A 20,714-nucleotide genomic window follows, 5' to 3' on the forward strand; every position below is an offset into this window, starting at 1 on the left:
CATGTCTTTTCTTCTAAATCCTTATCACATATAAAATGGTGAAGCCAATCAAGAAATAATTTTTAACTTGCATCTTTAAAGCCTATACTTTCATTTCCCTTTGAGAGAAGACAGGAGAAATGGTATATTAGTTATTTGATTACAAAAGATGACCAAATTGGGATGTTGCACAAACTATTATGTTCAGGTCATATTTGTTAAGTTTGTGAAACTAAATATTTGAAATTAATACAATGTTAAAACTAAAGTGTAATAATTTGAATATCTCCACTTTCAAAAGTCACTGATTAGTTAAAGTTTTTTGCTCTCTACTTTGTTTATTGCTGAAGATATCTGCAAAGGTTTGAACTATTTGGTATATAGTTCAGAATATGCACACACCAGTTGCTCTTTTTAAATGAAGCAAATAATATGTCATTTCTCCAATTCATTGCCTCAGACACTTATTATTTTCAAATCTTGTAAAATGACAGCAAATCATATTGCATGTGCTTCATATATGGTCTAAGTGATTTCGTATGACATCAGAAGTGCTGTAACCATGTGATCAGAACAGAAGCTATGAATTTGTTTTTTTTTAATATTGTAGGTCATTAAAAATACAACAACAAATCAAGCAGAGCTCGAGTTGTTTCCTCGCTACCTTCTTTTCTTGCGACAACAACCAGCCACACGTACTCAACAGTCTAACATCTGGGTGAATATGGGTATGATGAGCCTGAGAACATTTCCTCACCATAGAGGTATTGTAAGACTGCAGCAAGAATGGGAGTTGTTAGCTTTCTAGTTGCTTCGTGCCAAATCCACCTATTTCATTTTCAAATCAAGATTGTAGTTATCATTGAAAGTTATCATTGAGATTTTCTGAAAACCACATGGCCAATTGGGGTCTGCTGGTTCAGGAAAAATAGTAGAAATGAGAAACTTTTGGAGTGTTCCTGACATCCTTTGAATTTCCTTCACTAACTGAAGACCATGAAATTGATTATATGACAATATTTATGACACTTAAACATTTTGGCCATGGTAATCCCCAAAGTACAATATGTGCAATCTAATTGAATGATTTAAGTGCCAAGTAAAATTTGACTAGGTATTAAATTGATTATATAGAGAGAGATAATGTACAGAACCCTGAATTCATTTACTGTATATTTCCAGATCCTCTTGAATGGGGCCCAGTGCTTTGTATGCTTATTTCTTTCCCTGAACAGCATTTGGAGAAAACTCAAATGATAACTTTCTGAATCTTACCTTGCAACATTTTTATAGAATTGTTCTTAAATTTACTGATCCACTTTCTTGCTGTAATCTTACATCTATACCTTTTTTAATTTATGATTTAACTGATTTTTTTTCTTATGCAATAGCTTTAACTTGCGTTATCCCCTGCAATATACTTTTTGTAGTTTACATGCTCATAAATTTCCCAAAGAAATAATTTGACTATCAGTTTCTTTGCAAATTAAATGTTTATCTTTTACTATGTGCTTTTTCAAGGAATTAATTCACAAACTTTTTTTAATTTTTGAAAATTTAGTTACTTGATGAAGAGGGGTAATCATGCACATTTTATAAATGTATTCTCTTTTTTTTACTGCCCACTTTCATCATGTGCCTTTGCCATCAGATTCTGTAATTATCTTGTCTGATACTGAGGGATGTACAGTTTGCTTGTGCTGTCTTTTGAGGAAGAGCTTTCTCATAGTGCTATACTATGATAATCTAATTGAAATTTGGACCTTTCCACATAAAGAATATGTATTGTAAACCCACATGATCTTTCTATATGTTAGAACACAATTTACTGGTCCATTTTGCTACTGAGTCATTTTTGACCTTAAATTCATCAAGAATATGGAAGAGGAGCAAAGGGTTTAAAAGGAACCAATTTAGCTTTGTTTTCAAATAGAAAATTTGAATCATTTGTAGATCTATGGAAATGTCTTCAAATATCACATTTTAATGTACAATAATAAAATACTATGCTTGTTTTTTCAATAAAATCTACCTTGTAGAGCAAATAATTCCATGTAATATTCTGTTTTATTAGCTATTTTGCAAAAGTGTTGATTTCCAAGCCAACTGGAATCCAAGTGCAACAGAATCAATTGCTTTCTAATTGAATTGAAATTGTTATATTAAATCATTCATCTACTCAGCCTTTATTTGGAAAGGAATCAATATAATGGACAATTAATTATCAACATATAGATAGGTAGTTTTATTATTTTGATTGCCTGGAAATGAGTCATAACTATTAATAGACTGCAACAAATAGATGGAGGTTGATAACTGATTTTTTTTTGCTTGATAACTGAATACTTTGCAAGAATGAAAACAAAATAAGTATAGGTAGTAAATAGCCTTGCAGTTCTTCACTTCCTAATCAGACTTTGTTGTCTGAAGTCAAATGGGCTTTTATCCATTTCAAACCTGAGGAAGAAAGAAAGCTTATGATGGCAGTATGTATGCAGGAAAAATGGTTTTGTCTACCATATCTTGCCACCAGCATAATTTGCAATAGTACCAAGCAAAATGTCGCTTTGAATACTCTGGCACTATCTGGGGTGGTATTAACATGTTAAATTATCTTGTATCATGCCTTGTATGTTTTCATGTTAAAATACTTGTTCTGAATTTAGGAAATGTACCTTCACCTTCCTCACCAATGAAACGAGTGCTAGCTTACACGGGCTGCTTTAGCCGAATGCAAACAATAAAAGATATACATGAATACTTATCTCGGCGGCTTCGAATAAAGGAGGAAGACATGCGACTGTGGCTGTACAACAGTGAGGTAAAGAAATGTCTGTGATATTAGGTCCTTAGGATTGCATTGTTTTGGGATGATCATGTTACATAACAATTTTATTTTGTAGAACTACCTTGCACTACTGGATGATGAGGATCACACTTTAGAAGACTTAAAAATTCTAGATGAGCAACACTTGGTGATTGAAGGTAAAAGCGATATTTTTCAAGATCAACGCAAAATATTTTTGAAATTAATCTTATGATTGGTAATTCAGGGTTCAAATATATTTTTAATTGGATCGAGTTAAACCATAATTCACAATCTGATCTTCAGTCTTTGTTTTCCAATTAATGTGATTTTTAAAATATGTGCTGTGTCTTGGACAGAATCATTTTCAGTAGTTTAGCATTTCTATAAAATACCATTTAGTTATTGATATTCACAGTAGAGCGACTGTTCTATGTTTTGTTTGCTTAGGCACATCAAAGTTACTGCGAAGTTATTCCCTCATTGAAACCTGAAGTTTTCTATCATATCTGCCATGATTGAGTTTGGTGAATACACATGTAAAAGACTTGCTAAAATGCAGCTAACATTCTAAGCTGAATAATTTTTTGAGTATTTTGTGTTTTAATGATCCAGCTGAATAAAATGAATAGAATAATGTATATGAGCATGTTATTGCAACCAGGGTCAGAAATAAGTTGACACTTGACTGTTTTGTGTGACATTTCATGTCCACAAACAGTCTTTCAGGGTGATTGTAGACACTGCATTCATAATACACTTGCTGATCGAGACTATTGCCTTGGGGTGGGGGAGGAAGATCGAGCCCTTGTGCTTAAGTGGTAAGCCAAGCATAGGTCATTTTTTTTAATATGTTAGTAATAATTCCCCCAAGTGATTTTTGTTTTCCTGATTATTTAAAAAAAACTGGAGGCACTGTGGTAGGATTCTTTGCACAAGGTTATATAGGTTGTTTGCAGTGTTCTTTGTTTCATTTTCAAATGTGATATGGTATAACATAGCCCTCCAAAATGTAAAAAAAATTAAACCTGTTATCACTATTGAGTTAATCATGCAGTAGAGCAACATTTGGGTTCAAATGTTATGTTTAATTCACTAGTCTATGGTCTCCTTTTATCTATTATTTAAACATTGCTATGAAACAAAATACCAGCATAAATGGTTAACATATTGGCTGAAATAAGTTTTGAGAGTTATTATTTGAATCCTTTTGTGTTTCTACCACTTCGTATGCTGTTCACAAAATTTTTAATTATCCCATGTTTTCTTAGTTGGGCATACATTTTTCAATCACGGTCACACAATCATATCTTTCATGTTTATTTAAGTTACTGTGCTGTTGAAGCTGTCAAAATAATTTTGCAGTTCACAGTAAAATTCAAATTACTAGGAGCCAAGTCTCAAAACCCATCTAATTAGTAACTTGAAGTACCAGGTATAAAAACACAAAGGCACATCTAATCCGCGTTGTCCTTTCTACAGCCATATGTATATTAATGGAGTTGTTAACCAATTCCAGCAAACCATCTTTGTCAATTAGTTTTCAGAAGACTTGACTCAAGATAAGCTAAACATCCCAGTGGTGGAAAGTTTTGCAAAGCCATCATGTGATAGCAATTGTGTATATCTCAGTAATTTAGTGCTAACATTTTGCACTTAAAACAAAAAGCTAAGTATGTTCTCCAAACTTTAACCACCTTGTACTTCCAACCTTGCAGTCTATAATTTGATCCTTCTTCATTGCCCTTCTGCAGTTGTACATGTTAATATTAGAAAAGGCTGGCCTTCCATTTAATTGGTCACTTGGAATTATTCCTTTCACTGTCAAAAATACTCTATTACCTAAATAGCTGAAGGCTATAATAAATCACTTCCTTTATTGATATTTTTTCAAAAGAATAAATTACTGTTAATGTACTTGAGTTTGTTCTCGGTATGGGTGAAACTGATGAAGCAGCATTTGTCAATAGCTTATTGGAGAAGAGTACATCATCTATTTCCAACTTGCTCAGAACATGGTCACATCTGTATATTTTGGATAGAATTAACAAATTAAAACTACTAATATTTTTATGTTGGGGATAGTGTGACAGAGTTCAGAATTTTGAAAAAACCTCATGTGTTGGAATGTTTGAGGCTTATATAATTTTAAAATTAATTTAAAATGTTTTGTTTTCCAAATCAAACCACCATTTTAGCAAAGAAAATTAAAACCTTTTTACAAGCATAGTACATGATAGATAAAAGAACTCGTGCACCTCAAGCTTTGAAAATATCTGCTTTGTTGCATATTTAAATTTCACTGTACGAAGTTATGGTAGGTAAGCAGGCATCTGTTCAAGCCTGTATTTCCCAGAGCAATGCATTCCTAATTTCAGGTTTGTTACTGTGCAGAGGCATTAAGTGATGGCCAGGTACTTCCCCACATGAAGTATGAAAGAATTTAGAGGATCAGTTATTCTAGGATTTTTAATTCTCCTTCCTTCTCCCCAGCAGTCAGTTAAACGTCAAAAAGTAAGGAACGTGAATTGAGTTAATCCTCTTTTTATATGCATGGTTAGACTTTAGAAGGGAGATTAAAAATGAATTGCAAAACATAAATTCAAAATACTTTGTCAAAAGAGACTTTCCAGTTACCTAAGTACAAACATTTTTACAGTACTATCAGCCTGATATCCTGCATTTCTTATAATAGTTCGCAACAAAGATATGAGTTGGCCGGAGGAGATGTCATTCATTGCAAACAGTAGCAAAATGGACAGACACAAGGGTAGGTACAAACATAGAATTTTAGCTCTTAAGTATAGGTGAATGATTTATTCCACATTGTGGGGTCATTGTGCAATTTGGAGTTGCTTTTAACAGTTCTACATATCTATTGAAATTGCTGGAACATTAGTGAACAAATTTACTGCTTGTCTAATTTATTTTAGACATAGTTGAAAGCTTCATTTAAAATGAAAACAAAGATCTTTCACATCAATTATTTCAGATATGTGAACAAGATGAATGGGATTATGCACTTTAAAAACTCTTTTAAGATGCTTTTATATGTCTCAGTAATCCTTTCTTGTATGTGAAATTATACTTTATTGCACATATATTTGATTAAAATATTCTAAATATGGATGTATGTAGCTGTCCATAAAACTCGCTATTGCTGTTGGCCCCACAATTATATATTTTTTCCTTCACTAATATTATTTTTAACATGTAGAAGGGTGCAGCTCAGTGAGGATGGGTTCATATAGATGAGAAAATGTCCTGTTTAGTTGGATTGTGGAATATGTACGACACATATATCATGTGTGAAGCTTATACCCTAACATCTAATTGACAAAAAAATGTATAATTTTTTCTTAATAGGTATGAAAGAACCATAATTCTCAGATATCTCAAAGAAATGAATTCAGAAGGATTCCTTTGGTTATTATCAAACTTGTAGTATTTGGGTTCCTTAACTTTTATTGGGAATCTTATTCAGTGTGCAATTAAGCAGTACACCCATGAACTGAATTGTATTTTTTCTGTTTACATTTTGCATTTCTTCATCTTATCACTTGTGCATCTTTTCACAAACAAGCTAACAAATTGACACACGTCCCCACCCACAACCCTACCAAACATTCAGTATTTCTGTGAGAAAGGTCCCTGTGGCAATGTTGATAGAGGGCAGTTACATTGAAGTAGGATAATGTTATGGAAACCTATTCTTAAGATTGGCAAAGTTAGCATTTAATGCCATCCTTGAGTGTCATTAAAGGGAGCAATCTTGAATTACCACACTGCTGTGGTGAACGTACTGCCACAGTGCAGTTGTGCAAGATGTTTAACATTTTGAACAACCAATAATAAAACAATTGGGATTTACTTCCAAGTGAAAATGGTGTATGATTCTGAGAACTTGCAGGCAGTGACATTTCCATATCTCAACTGCCCTTTTCCTTCAAGGTGATGGAAGTAGTAGGGTTTGGAGGATTAGGACCAAACAAGGCATGGCATGGTACTGTTGTGTCTTCAATGGAATAAATATGCTGCATCCAAGCTGTGTTGCTGTTGATGAAAGTGAATTTTCAGAATAGTAGTTGAAGTGCCAGTCAAACTGATCTCCTTGACGATGCTGGTGTCAAGCTGTTTGACTGTCATTAGAGCTGCACTCAGCCAGGCAAGTGGCAAATAATCTGTTACATTCCTGAGATGTTGTAGATGGTTAAAAGTTGTCCTTCACAAAATACCCAGATTTGAACTTGCCTGAGAGGTACAGCATTCATATGGTTGGTTTAATGATCACTGGTGCCCTGCACCTGAATCTTTCTCCCCCACCCCCCTCATCCTTCCCCCGTCACACCAAAAAACAACTGAAAATATGTTAAGAAGGGTATTTCAGTGATAATAATCCCATGTGAAAGTACTTCAACTATTTTGTTGTTGGTGGTTACCTGTGGTAATGTTGCTTGCCACGTAATTAGCCCATGCCTGAATGTTGACGAAGTTTAGCTGCATATGGATATGGGTTTCTTCATTACTTTTGGATGGAACTGAATACCAAAGACATCAGCAAATATTTCTACTTGGAGTTTAATAATGGACTAATGATAATGAAGGAACTGAAGGTGGTTAGGCCTGGGACACTGTCCTAAGGAGTTCACAAAGCAAATTCCTGGAGTTCAATTAATTAGCGATCAACAGTCACCAGCATCTTCAGCACATGTTTTTCCCCTTGATTCCTTATGATTTTACCAGGCCTTCTGAATGCCACAGTCTGTCAAATGCTGCCTTGATGTCAAAAGCTGTCACTCACTTTGTCTGTTTGCATCAAGGCTGTAATTAGATGAGGAGCTGAGTGGTTTTGGTGAAAGCCAAATTGAGCAGTAGCAAGCAGGTTAGTGGTGGATGAGTGGAGGTTGATGGTATTGTCAAAGACTTCCATCACTTCTCTAATGATTGAGAGTAGACATATGGGGCTGTAATTGGCTGGATTGGATTTATCACAGTTTTGTGGATGGGACATACCTGGGCATTTCTCCACATTGTCAAGTAGGTGCCAGTGCTGGGATCTACGTTCACTAAGGATGGGGTTGTTCATAGAACTGCCTTCTCCAGTTAGCTGCTTAATTGTTCACCGCATGTATAATCTGATGTGGTTCAACTGCAATGCTTTGAATTGTTTATGATGAACCTGCCCTGCTGCTTAATGCCCAATCACTTTATGACTCCAGTTCTGAGCAGTAGGTCTGTTCTGAATACATGTCATATAAAAGGTGTGCTTGGCATAAAGGCAGTGCTGCTTGTCCTCGTGTACCATGCACTGATCGCTCCCACCTTTATGGACTAATGAATAGATTGACGAGGTCCATTCAAGTAGGTTTTCCCCTCACGCAAGTTCTCACTCCCAACAGCTGCAGCTGAATATTGATAGTATGTCATTCAGACGTTAACTGGCTCGGTCAGTTTTGGAGCCCTTCTTGGTGATTGAGGTTGAAGTCTCTGACCCGTTGTACATTCTGCGCCTTTTCTGCAATCAACTGCTTCTTCCATTGTTACTCAACATGGATGGGGCCTTTGTGCTGCCACAACTGTTGAACCTGTCAGAGGAATTGGGTAGTACCCAGACTTGGTGATGGAGAAGTCAGGGGCATGTATTTGCATTTCAATTAATTAGCAGTACATTTGAGTGACAAACATTAAGTGTACTATTGTTTATTTACAATCAACCGTTGATAATTTCCTGATTTCTATTCCTATTTTTGTTTCTACCAGCTTCATAAATTGCATGATAATTAGGTTAAATAATGTTTTCATTCTAGTTCCAACTGAAAAAGGTGCCACAGGGTTAAGTAACCTGGGGAACACGTGTTTTATGAATTCCAGCATCCAGTGTGTCAGTAACACACAGCCACTTACCCGGTACTTCATCTCAGGGAGACACCTTTATGAACTCAACAGGTAAGAATTTCATTTCAATTCACTGACATAAATGGGATTTCTTTTTAAGATAATTTTCCTTTTATTCATTTCAATTTCAAAATTATTTTAAACTCTACTTTGACTAATGCAACAAAACACAAACTGTTTCTGTATCACATTAGTTTAAAAATGAAACTAGTATTTTTAATCCTAAATTGTTCCTAAATTGTGGAAGGTTTGGACCCAAGCCAGATTTGCTTTATCTCTTGTACACTTTGTTACAAAACTAAGCTGTTCTGGGATGTTGTCAGCAGTTTGATTTTACTGAATTTATATTGGGAAGAATTAATAATGGGAATAATTTGCAATTCCTAGATTAAAAATAATTTTAAACACATTTGCTCATTTTAATTTTCATTGAAAAGAATGGTATTAATTAATAGCAATTAATGTATAACACAGGTAAATATGTGGTTTCATATTGAATATGCAGCAATGATAAATGTGACTTCTATTTAGTATTACTTAAGTGGCTTAAATGATTACATGATTTGGTCATGTGGTGGGTTATCGTGTGCTGGATCACTTCATTCTACATTGCAATTTGGCTATTTTTTTTCCCCCTCAACTTATTTGTGAATCAGCCAGAGCTGTGACTAGTTGCATGAAAATTTTTACTGTGTAACTACTGTCTATCAACAATTATTGTGCCATTTTTATTGCATGGTTGTTTTGGTTTGAGCTTGGTTAAATATAAATATTGTCACCAGTACTTTGAGGCACTAGTGATCTTTCTAACTCTTTGGTGGAGGGCTGTCAATTATATATTTGTTGAGAGCTGATAAGTTGCTGGAAGTAATAAAGGATTTCATTTAAAAGTAATTCGTATTTGGTTTTGTTCCATTAATTCAAAATGTCATTAATTCATGAGCACACACCTTAAATCTGTTATAACAATCAATGGCATTTTGTCGACTTTTAATATTTCAACTTAATTAATTTTACTTATTTAAATATTCTTAATTTTAGCTTTGTCTACATATGCAGAAATAAAGCTGGTTACTAAGTTTGAAATTCTTAAGGATTCATTTGTTCAAAAGTCAGAATGGCAGCCATGTGGTTTTCTTTGTCCTTGTCAAGTCAAACTAAAAGCCACTTTTCAACTGTTAGATAACTATTGTCCTTTAACATCACTCCTACTCATTTCTACCCCTCCTTTGATTAGCAGTTGAGGTGACCTCATTATTCCAGTATAGTCAATCAACTATATGTTCTAAAATTTTCCTTATCCTCATTTATTCCAGATAGTCAACAATACATTCCCAAAATTTCCATGGTCATGCTTCAGTTAAAAGGAACAATTACATTTTATTTAATCTGTTTGTATGTAAAAGAGTATGTACAGTAAATAAAAACTTTAAAATTTGCAGATGGTAGAAAATCTGAAATAAAAAGAGAAAATGTAGGGAAATCCTCAAGGTCAGGCAGCATCTATGGAAAGAGAAGCAGAGATAGTGTGTCAGATTGAAGATCCTTTATTAGAATGGGAAAGAGAAAACAAATTGGGTTTAAATAGCAGAAAATATGAACTTTAAATGGCAGACTTATCAGCTGGGCTGATTATGTGGGTGTACGGCAAAGAATCGATGCTGTCAATGCCATTCTTGTCAGTGCAGCTGCCAGGAGATGTCCTGTCCTGCATGGACCTTACTAGTTTACAGCAAAAAAAACTGTGGGATCATCCTGGAGGAAACAGAAAATGGAGGGAAAAGAAAATTCAGAAAACACTAAGCAGGTCAGGCAGCATCTTTTTTTATTCTCACCCATGCTGGAGGAAATGGTGCGATCCAAGTCATAGACAGCCAGGGTGATAAAAGATCTACCCTAGGATTAACTTTACAGTCCACAAGATAGGCTTTCTTTAGACTTAACCAGATTTGTAACTTTACCTTAAGTGGTAAGGTTGTATTAAGATACCTGAACAAGTACCTCTGGCTTGATAAAAGATCTTCCTCATTTTCCTTCTGAATTAGCAAAAGTGGTGAAGCACTTGTTGCTCATCTACATAAAACCAGGAAAATTACTTGCTAACTGTGTTTATTGTAAGTTGCTGCAGCGTATCTCCAAGCTGTAATTGATACAAATATATTGCTTGCTTGTATTTTTAGTAAATGAGTTTATAATATTAAGCATGGCTGGTGCACTACTAAAATACATGGCATTTTGCCTCCTAATGACTCTTAATGCAATAAGATTACACCTATGTATTGCATTTCCCAAAATTAAAATGATAAAATTGTGGCAAGATAATTATGTTGGATATGATGCTCATGTTTTAATTTCTAGTAATATGATTTTCAAACATCTATTTTCAAAACAATGTTTCGGAGCTCAAGGACAAATATATGAACTTGGATAAACTTGTAGTTTGTTACACTTAAAATTGTTCTTAAATTTCCTTTATAGGATAAATGGGTTTTGAAAGTGTTATTGTCTGTAGGTGTTCAAATTAGTGGATAATGTTGCATATAACAAGAACATCTAATTTTGCCTGGAAAGCAAAACACTCAAATTGGAGTTATTACCATTGTTATTCTATATCTCTGGACAAGGAATTTCACTGTTTTAGTTCTTCCATGGTTAAACTGTTTTGTGATGCAGAGCAGACTTATTTAGTATCTGATAATGCGGCAGGAGCACTTAGCTAATGTACTTGGCTTGCATTAGTTACATTATATCCATGTTTCTAGACTAATGGCACAGAACTCTATCCTTAAAATCATGTTTTTTTTTAAAATGGGTGCCAACATGTTCATATTAAGGAAAATATGGGATGCCAACATTATTCCAAAATTAAATTTGAGCAATATGAATGCCTTTTTGGATTACTACATTAGTCTTTTTAACTGCCGCCTTAAGTGTCCCCAATAAAATCACGTTTTGTCAACCAAAGTGAATAATTTCATCTGAAATAATCAGTGACACCTGACATAGTTGAAGGTCAACAGTGTAATATTTTCATGGCACAAAGATTAGATAACACTGTTTGGTTTTGTTAAAGTAATTTGTTGTATGTGTGACTTAATGCAGGGCTAACCCATTAGGAATGAAAGGTCATATGGCCAAGTGTTATGGAGATCTTATCCAAGAGTTATGGAGTGGAACTCAGAAGAACATAGCACCACTTAAACTCAGGGTAGGACAATAAAATATTTAATGGAATAAAACCCTTGTGTAGCTGTAATTAAATCAGTACGTATTGAATTCAGAAGTGTTTATATTGGCAAAATTATTTTTTATGGGATCAATGAGAAAATTCAAAATAATTGAGTTTTGATGTGTTTGCAGCTCTTTCATGCTGCATTAAATATTTCTGTTACATAATCCTGTACAGCCCAATAGTGTGAAATCTGGTGACCATCGGATAGTGGTAAAAATTTGAGATTTGAATTTTTGTTTTTACAAACCAGAAAAATGAATGGTTAAATGGAAAGCGTTAATGCTTAAGGGAAACTTTTGGAGGGGTGAAATGGGAGAGAACAAAAAGGAATAGTATTCTCAATAGAACTTTATTTTGTTTGTTTACTTTTTGCCAACATAAGGATTTTATTTTCCTTGTATATTTTAGTGGACAATAGCAAAATATGCTCCAAGATTTAATGGTTTTCAGCAACAGGACTCTCAGGAGCTTCTAGCATTCTTGTTGGATGGTCTCCATGAAGACCTCAACAGAGTTCACGATAAGCCTTACGTAGAACTGAAGGACAGTGATGGTCGTCCAGATTTTGAGGTTGCAGCAGAGGTCAGTGGGTTTCTCTTGGAAACATTTAAAGTACAAAATTTATGTAATCAAAGTATATCCTGGTTTCTTAATAGTCTTTTGAGTGATTTTGAGTTTGTGTTTATAGTACTAAACTGAAAATTGCTGGTTTGTTCTACTGTAACAGTCTGCTTTTAAATGGGAAATTTCAAAACTATTATTTCTTTCCTTTTTGATCACCAGAAAGAGCCTAATTTTGCTATTTTTTTTTCTTTTGATCATTTGGACAAAAGAAAAATGCAAAAAAAAATCTTTTAAAAATGCAGAGAAATTCTTCACCAATTTGATAATGATGTTAATCTGCTATAAACTATATTTTGTTATGTGAATCTCAGAAATGAACCTGGGTGAGGATTGGAATTGCTGTCAGACTACATTCGTAATTTGATGAATTATGCCATTTATTGCGCAGAAATAATTACAGTAAGAACAACAGGAATCCTGCTTCAAAATTATACTGTACATTTAATTGCATGAAATGTTATGAATTATGAACTATAATTCCAGGTTTCTTGTTGTGTGTAATCAGCAGGCAGGTTTTTAATTGCTTATCCTGCTAATTAATGCAACTTTGCCAGTTTTTCAATCATTCGAAACTTAAAATTGAAAGAAGTAACAATGATTTATTGATGTAAATGCATCCTATTTAAGTACTTAATTTTTAACCATACTATTAGTAAATTAGTTTCTTCTAAGTTCTGCTATATAAAGGAAACAAAAATAGCCATTTTAATGCATATTGTATACTTTAAAGCTATGTATTTTAAAAGTCACCAGATATCCCAGTGATCTTGTTCCTCATGGCAAACATTGCCCTCACACTTTTCTTACCCTTCTAGGCATGGGAAAATCACTTGAGGAGAAATAAATCAATTGTTGTTGACCTGTTTCACGGGCAGCTAAAATCACAAGTCAAATGCAAAACATGTGGTCACATCAGTGTTCGATTCGATCCATTCAACTTTTTGTCTTTGCCTCTGCCAATGGATAGCTATCTACACCTAGAAATAACAGGTTTGTCGTTATAACCTCTTTGCTGGAGATGTGTAGGAAACCTAAGACAGTGATTGAAGAATTGAGATAGGCAATTTTAGGATGAACAATAAATGCTGGCCTACCAGCAATGCCTTTGAACTGAAAAACAAATAAATACATTGAGAAAATGGTGTAATAAAGACAGTCTTCCTACAAGATGGTATTGGTAAGGTTGCTCTAGCTTCTAGATACAAAAAAATCGGTACAAGCAAAACCAAAAACTATTCCATGCCAGAGCAGAAGTTGTGATATTCTGTCTTCCATCCTCCACCTCCTTTCTCATCAGAAGAGAAATAACTTCTAATGATAACTCTGTCACATAGTCTTTCTGTCCTTTGAAAATTAAATTAAGAATATTTGGATAGCACAGTGGCTCAACACTGTCTTTTTATTACAGAACTGAGTCGACATCCGGGCATAAAATGGAGTAAAATTATTCAGTCAGCAGGAGTTGAATTTGACCAAATTTAGGCCAGTTTCTTTGGGTGTGGACTTGCTATTACCAATCTGCCAGTTAAATTATTGCACTTGCCACTTTTAAAGGTGATTGATCTGAGAAATGGGAATGTAAAGCAGTGATGCTCTCATATTGGAAATTGAGGCCTACCAGTAGCCAGAGAGAAAGGACATTTTGCTTTACTTTATCACTTTGAAGAGGTTTGTGGTTAAAGCCATGCCTGCCATGGTACCTTATTAAGTACTTTTTGGAAATGCTCAATATACCTACAGACAGCATCTGTGGTGAGACAAATGGAGTTCAGATCAATGGCTTTTCATCACAGCTGGAAAAGTGAGAAAATAAGTTGCAGAGAAGGGGAGGAGTGGGGAGAGAGCAAAAAGAATGTCTGATAGGATAGTGATCAAAATTGTCCAAGTGATGTAATTGCTTTCAGTGCTGTCTAGTTAATCATAGTTAACCTGTCTGAAGGAATATGAATGAGGACAGTTAGAGAAAGGAAAAAAACAACATGCTGGTATTGTGAGATGCAGAACAGAGCAATTGCTGGAAATTTGAAATAGAGGAAAATGCTGGAAGCATTCGGAGATCAGGCAGAATTTTGGGGAAACAAAAATTAGTAAATTACAGTTCTGATGCACAGAGGAAAGCTGAGTATCTGAAATTGCTGAAGGCAGGATTGTATCCCAAGGGCTACAACATACCTGGATGGAAACCTTGGGCTTTGTTGGAAATGTGTAGGGAGGCTAAGACAGTGGTCGGAGTGGGATTGGAGAATTGAGGTGGCAGGAAACCAGAAGCTCAGTGCCACCCTTGAGGATTGACTAAAGTTGCATGAGAAGGGGAGAGGTTGGTGGATAGGCGGATGCAAACTAGAGAGTCAAAAAGGACACAGTGCCTTTGAAATGCAGAAAGGATGAACACTTTGCAGAATACTTCAGTTTCATCACCAGAGTCATCCTCAAGGATTTGATTTCAAAAAAAAAAATTTTGTATTATTACCTACACAATTGATATTTTCTGTTGAATAAGGCACTAACGGACAGATGTCTTCAGAAATGTTCCCTAGCTTCTAATAAAAAAAAAATTGCCCAAACATATTTTCACTCTTTTTCGACCTCAGAACTGATGTTCTTTTGAAGGAAGGATTAGTAATGCTTGGACTATGCTGCTAAAAACTTAAATGGTAAAAGTTGTGCTTGTATGGTAAGTTGATATTTTCTTTTTCAGTTATCAAATTAGATGGTTCAACACCAGTCCGATACGGTTTACGATTGAATGTGGATGAGAAATATACTGGTTTGAAAAAACAATTAAGTGAATTATGTGGACTAAAATCAGAACAGATTTTGCTGGGAGAGGTTCATGGTTCCAATATAAAAGTGAGTATCCTTTTTGTTGCAGAAACAATCATACAATTGGACAGCTCCTTAAGAATTGTATTTCCTACATAGACTGTGCTTCTTGATGAGTTGAAACCAAGATTTAAATACTTAATGTAATCCTCTCAAAATTTGGAGGCTAATGGGATGTTGGCCTTCAATTGATATAGTTGATTACGAGTAAAATTTGGGAAATTCAAGGCATCAATTTAATTTTAGAAAAAAACAAACTGTAGTCATAAATTAGTCAAGGACGTTATATCTGAACGTGCACCTCTTTTGATTTTTTTGAAAATAAAGTTACCATCTTTATAATTAATAGAAATCTGAAATAAGCAGTAACCTAGCCAATGATGAATGTTTTTTGTTTGTAATCAGAATTTTCCTCAGGATAACCAGAAAGTGCGGCTATCAGCAAATGGTTACCTTTGTGCTTTTGAGATCCCTGTTCCAGGATCACCAACCTCTGCCACTTCTCCTGTACAGACAGGTAATAGTCCATTGACATGTGCATAGGTATAGTTATGAACCCAGATAAATTGTATGTATTAAACATTTGTTAGGATTAGTGCAAATACTGAAAAATATGTTCTCGCATCTTGCAACCTTCCATGTTGAACTAATATGGCAAATGTTATTTGACATTTGAGTGTTAACCTTCTCTCTATAAAGTGAGAGGCAGGACTGTTCATTAATGGAAATGAACAAAGTACAGCAACTCGAAGCACTCTTTGCCCATGTGCAGCATGGTCTAAACAACATGCTGTATGCAGTCAGATAATCCATTTCTTGATATCTTGGAATGGATCAAATTGGCTGAAGGTATTGAGCCTCGAAAGGCTGCGACAGATCATCCAATTGACACTTCCAGCTGCAAATAATTACAAAAACTTACATTTTTACATTTAACATACTAGGTCCACCATCAGGACAGGGAATTTTATAGGTGGCCTTCTCTGATTTAGTAGTTTAATTGTCCATCACTGCTCATGACTGAATTTGAATTTGGCAGGACGATGGAGCTTTAATTCAGTCCATTGATTGTGTGATTGCTGATCTTGGTCTATGCTATGCTGTTATTGTTGTACAACATGCACATTATCCTTTATTGTAGTTTCAAGTTGCTACCTCACTTTGAGTAAGACTTGGCTTCTCCTGGCAAGCTTTTTCTCATTCTTCATAGAACTTCAGAGAATGGAATTCTATTGCTGATGATGCAGAATTCCTTGTGAATACTGTTTTGAGCTTCCATTTTGAATAATTCAATTTGGCATGGTGGTAATGCTAACTGATGTGACAAAAAAATTATCCTCTGTATTGGCCTGGAAAGATGCATCTGGGGCAGATGGATTCGTGAGAACAACGTCAAACAGCTCTTTCAAACTGAATCTGGTAGCTGTGCCTTGCAGGTCTTGGCCAGCGTGATCATTGGTATTATGTCACCCATCCAGATTATATTCTGTGCTCTTGCAAGTGATGTTCAAAAGGAAAGCCTGTAGGTAGAAACAGATGTTTCCTTCCTCATGTTTAACCTGATGTCATGAACTTTTATTCATTGATCAATTATATCCAATGAAAATAAAAGGTTTTGTAACCAGACCCAAGTCCACAGAAAATAACAGCTTATTATGGATTGCAGGCATTAGCATTGTTGATTAATTATATGGGAAAATTCAATCATTTGCATTTATCAGTGCTATTTGTTATGATGTCAATTTGCAAATGTATTGTGGTAGAATAGGTTAGACATTGGTAATATTAACAGACTTAATGTGTTATGAAGTTTCCCTCTCACTGTTATTCTAAAGGAACCAGTAACCTGTTTATTAAATTGGTTAATATGGCAGTGAAAATAGCAGTTAAGAATTTCACACAAACAGTTTGAACATTAGTCTTCTATATGCCATATTTTTTTTTTTGCCTGGCTGGTTACTCCTGAAGGCAGTGAAAAGAATTTGGAACAATTTGTAATACAATCAGTTTTGATTGCCCTCTGTGACATACATAGCACAAAAAAAAACTGTTTGAATGCAATATATTTTGAAATATTTTGCATTATTTATTAAAGTGTATTTCCTTCTATTTATAAGATTCCCCCCAGATGCCATTGGGTAACGGAAGGCATAACCAGTCTTCAAATGCAAATCCAATGAAGCCAAATCTGATTCCAAATGGAATTCCTAGTACTGAGGTGCTAGCTGACAATGAGAAGAGTCTCTCGAATGGGCTACCTAATGGACATTTACCAGGGGTTAATGACAGTCCATTCATAGGATACATCATTGCAGTTCACAGAAAAATGGTAATGTATTGCTCAAAGCAAAATTTCTGTTTTAAAAATTGAAATATTATCTTTTTATTATAATCTCAAAACCTATTCCACTTTCCACGTGTATCAAGAAAAATTGCAATGGTAAATATAAAAATATGGAATTTATTCTCCAGTGCAGTAGATCTTGATGAAATAATGTAGTGTGTTTAAAGAAGGGACTTTGCATAATTTCTCATTTCACAACAGATGAATAAATGCAATGTTATATCTGAAGGTGATAAAAGAACATGGAATAATCCAATAATCATTCAAGTTTCAGCAATTTAATTACTGCACTGAAAAGCTATTTTATCTTTTGTGAATTTTGAAGTGATCTGACCCATTTTCAAACTGGTGCTAGTAATTTTGATGTATAATCCTACCACTTAGCCTCATGTTTTTTCATTCAGTCAACTTCTTATCTCATTAAATTAACATAGCTGACCTGTAACATCTACAAATTATCTGTTGGAACACCAAGTATGGAAATTACTGCAACTCTTGATGGCAGTACTCCCAAGAGTTGAAGTTGATTGCTAAAATGTAGAAAATGAGTATCAGTCATGGGGTGCATCTTTGTCAGAATGTGATTGACCATTGAGAACCCAGGAATTGTTCAGCATGATCCCATTTTTCATCCCTCTAAGAATTTAGCAATATTATTTTTCCTTTCTCTTTGGAATATTTCTACATTCTAATACCCAATGGGGCATTGTATCATTTATGATAACAGCACATGATATAGGCCTTTGTATAATTCTCACGGCTTTATCAAAGAATTCCATTTATTTTTGATATACCCTGGAATCCTTTTGAACTTTGTTTTGTGAGCATTATGGCTTATACTATTAATTATTTATCTTTTATACAGATGCGGACAGAATTGTATTTTCTGTCCTCTCAGAAAAATCGCCCCAGTTTATTTGGTATGCCACTTATTGTGCCCTGCACCATACATACTCGCAAGAAGGACCTCTATGATGCTGTATGGATACAGGTTTCACGGCTTGCCAGCCCTCTGCCACCTCAAGAAGCAAGCAACCATGCTCAAGACTGGTCAGTGCAGATAGTGATTAATTTTTCCTCAATATGTTTTCTTTTAAATAAATGATGCAAATTCTCACATTAATTTACAGCAGTTTACATGAACTTCTACACTGCAAAAAAAAATGTTTTTCTCATGAGGTTGGATTTTGATCTAAAATTCTTCAGTGAATTCAATCCTGGGTTTTTACATAAGAAATCTTGTATCGTCCAAAATCTCTGGGTCATTGATTTCTGCAAATAACACTAGAGAAGGTGCAAAACAGACCTTTTGTTTTTGGAGGAACATGGATACTCAATGCTTGCAATTCTGTTTTTAACCATGTTTGTGCAGACTCCTGAAGTTGCTGCCAATTTCTTCCATTACAATGGAGAGCAATTATCTGGATCATCCTTATTTTCATTGTAAATGCCAGACTTGTCGGGTAACCAGTGCAAATAAATTACAATATAACTGAAACATCACATTATTACTCAATAATGAAATAATGTTTTTAAAAGTGAATCTAAGGTACACATGTTTTCATGATTCTTTTTTTGTTCTTTACTGGTTGCACCATCTCTTATTAGCTGATTTAATTTTGACTTCACAATGTTGTCTCTATCCCTGATGAAACTTGCAAAATCAGATTTCCTTGAATATTTTTAGAAAAGTATATTTGGGTCAATAGATACAACTTTTAAGTAAGTGCCTTCGTCCCCTTGTAATTGGTCTGTGTTGCAAAATGTTAATTTATGATATTGTAGGTAGCTTGCAATAATTTGATTTGGCACATTTTTACAAAAAGTAGTATATTATTATTCATACAAAGATTAGTACAATTCTATATGCCCACAAGCCTAAGCATGTGTGTTATCAATATGCTATGTGTTTATCAATACCATGTTTCTGTGTACCAGCAAGTAGACGGGCTGGTTTCCCATCATTCCTGCCTTTTTATGATTTTTACAATAAACTTGGCATTTTGTGGCCGAAGCTCAGTGTTCTGGTCAGATGCAATGTAGTTTTAATTGCATTTTGTTGTTCACCTTCAGAAGACTTCTCTTCTTTGGGATGAATTCCCAAATTTAGAATTTTGCCTGCCATCTAACTTTCTGGTCTGTCCTCAGAGTCACTACTCAATACAGGTGTCTTTTGTAATGGCTTGAAAAGTGAGGAGCCAGTTGGTATTTTATCCATCAGAGAAATCAGAATTGAACCTCTGCTAATTTCATTGTCATTTATATTGATTTTCATAGTGATATGCACCATGATGATATTAGGCAAGATCACTGTAGCTTAGCAGTAAACAGAAGAAAATCTATCCAATTGAGCTCCTCATTGTCAAAGTTGACTCTTCCTTTGGAATCAAAGGGTGTGCATTCAAGTCAACTTCAAACACATGAACACACAATCTAGTCTGGAATAAGTGCTATAATTATAAATTTTCCTGTTCTGGTCCACATATTCCTGATTTCCTCATTGAATGTTGGCAGAAAAGCAATTTATCTGGTCAATTATTGCTGTCTGAGATTTGGGATATCTGAATTGACAACCATATTTTCCCAGGTTAATGACAACATTTTTATTTAGAGAATTGGCTATAAATTTTCTACCTTTTCATCCTGCACTGATTTCAAGCAGTTACCCATATTGTCAAGATAAGCTTTGCCTGTTTTAATTGGCTTAGAACACTTGGGGCTAACGATGTTTGGGTGCATAAATAAATGCAGGTTTATTTCATCTCATCTAATGTGTTTATGGTTTCTGTTTAGGTAAACTGTTCTTTGTTGTCTCCTACATAATCAGCTCCATTTTAAGTTTGGTCACAGATACTTAGTTTTTTTTTCTCAGATTTGTTTTTTAAATTGATTGAGCATTCCCGGCACATCTATTGAAATTCTTCTCCATTGATTTTCAAGTTTATGCTGTAAATTTTAAAATATTTTTTCAATCTGCTTCATATGTTGTTTCTTTAAAGATTAATATTATG

General features: G+C 34.6%; 1 protein-coding gene across 2 annotated transcripts in view; it reads left to right on the forward strand.

Annotated features, from left to right (window-relative positions):
• Nucleotides 1-20,714, forward strand: part of usp32 (ubiquitin specific peptidase 32) — a 124,208-nt gene that overhangs the window by 95,309 nt on the left and 8,185 nt on the right. The window contains exons 16-27 of one of the 2 annotated variants that reach the window (XM_052035776.1): nucleotides 590-743; nucleotides 2,646-2,800; nucleotides 2,883-2,964; nucleotides 5,481-5,555; nucleotides 8,593-8,731; nucleotides 11,783-11,888; nucleotides 12,321-12,494; nucleotides 13,352-13,526; nucleotides 15,235-15,386; nucleotides 15,765-15,876; nucleotides 17,477-17,688; nucleotides 18,569-18,753. In XM_052035776.1, coding sequence (XP_051891736.1) covers nucleotides 590-743; nucleotides 2,646-2,800; nucleotides 2,883-2,964; nucleotides 5,481-5,555; nucleotides 8,593-8,731; nucleotides 11,783-11,888; nucleotides 12,321-12,494; nucleotides 13,352-13,526; nucleotides 15,235-15,386; nucleotides 15,765-15,876; nucleotides 17,477-17,688; nucleotides 18,569-18,753 — 1,721 coding nt within the window. The remainder of the gene's footprint in view (nucleotides 1-589; nucleotides 744-2,645; nucleotides 2,801-2,882; nucleotides 2,965-5,480; nucleotides 5,556-8,592; nucleotides 8,732-11,782; nucleotides 11,889-12,320; nucleotides 12,495-13,351; nucleotides 13,527-15,234; nucleotides 15,387-15,764; nucleotides 15,877-17,476; nucleotides 17,689-18,568; nucleotides 18,754-20,714) is intronic. The other variant, XM_052035777.1, reaches the window with a different exon arrangement.

Source organism: Pristis pectinata, chromosome 21, assembly GCF_009764475.1.
Source record: "Pristis pectinata isolate sPriPec2 chromosome 21, sPriPec2.1.pri, whole genome shotgun sequence".
Lineage (NCBI taxonomy): Eukaryota > Metazoa > Chordata > Chondrichthyes > Rhinopristiformes > Pristidae > Pristis > Pristis pectinata.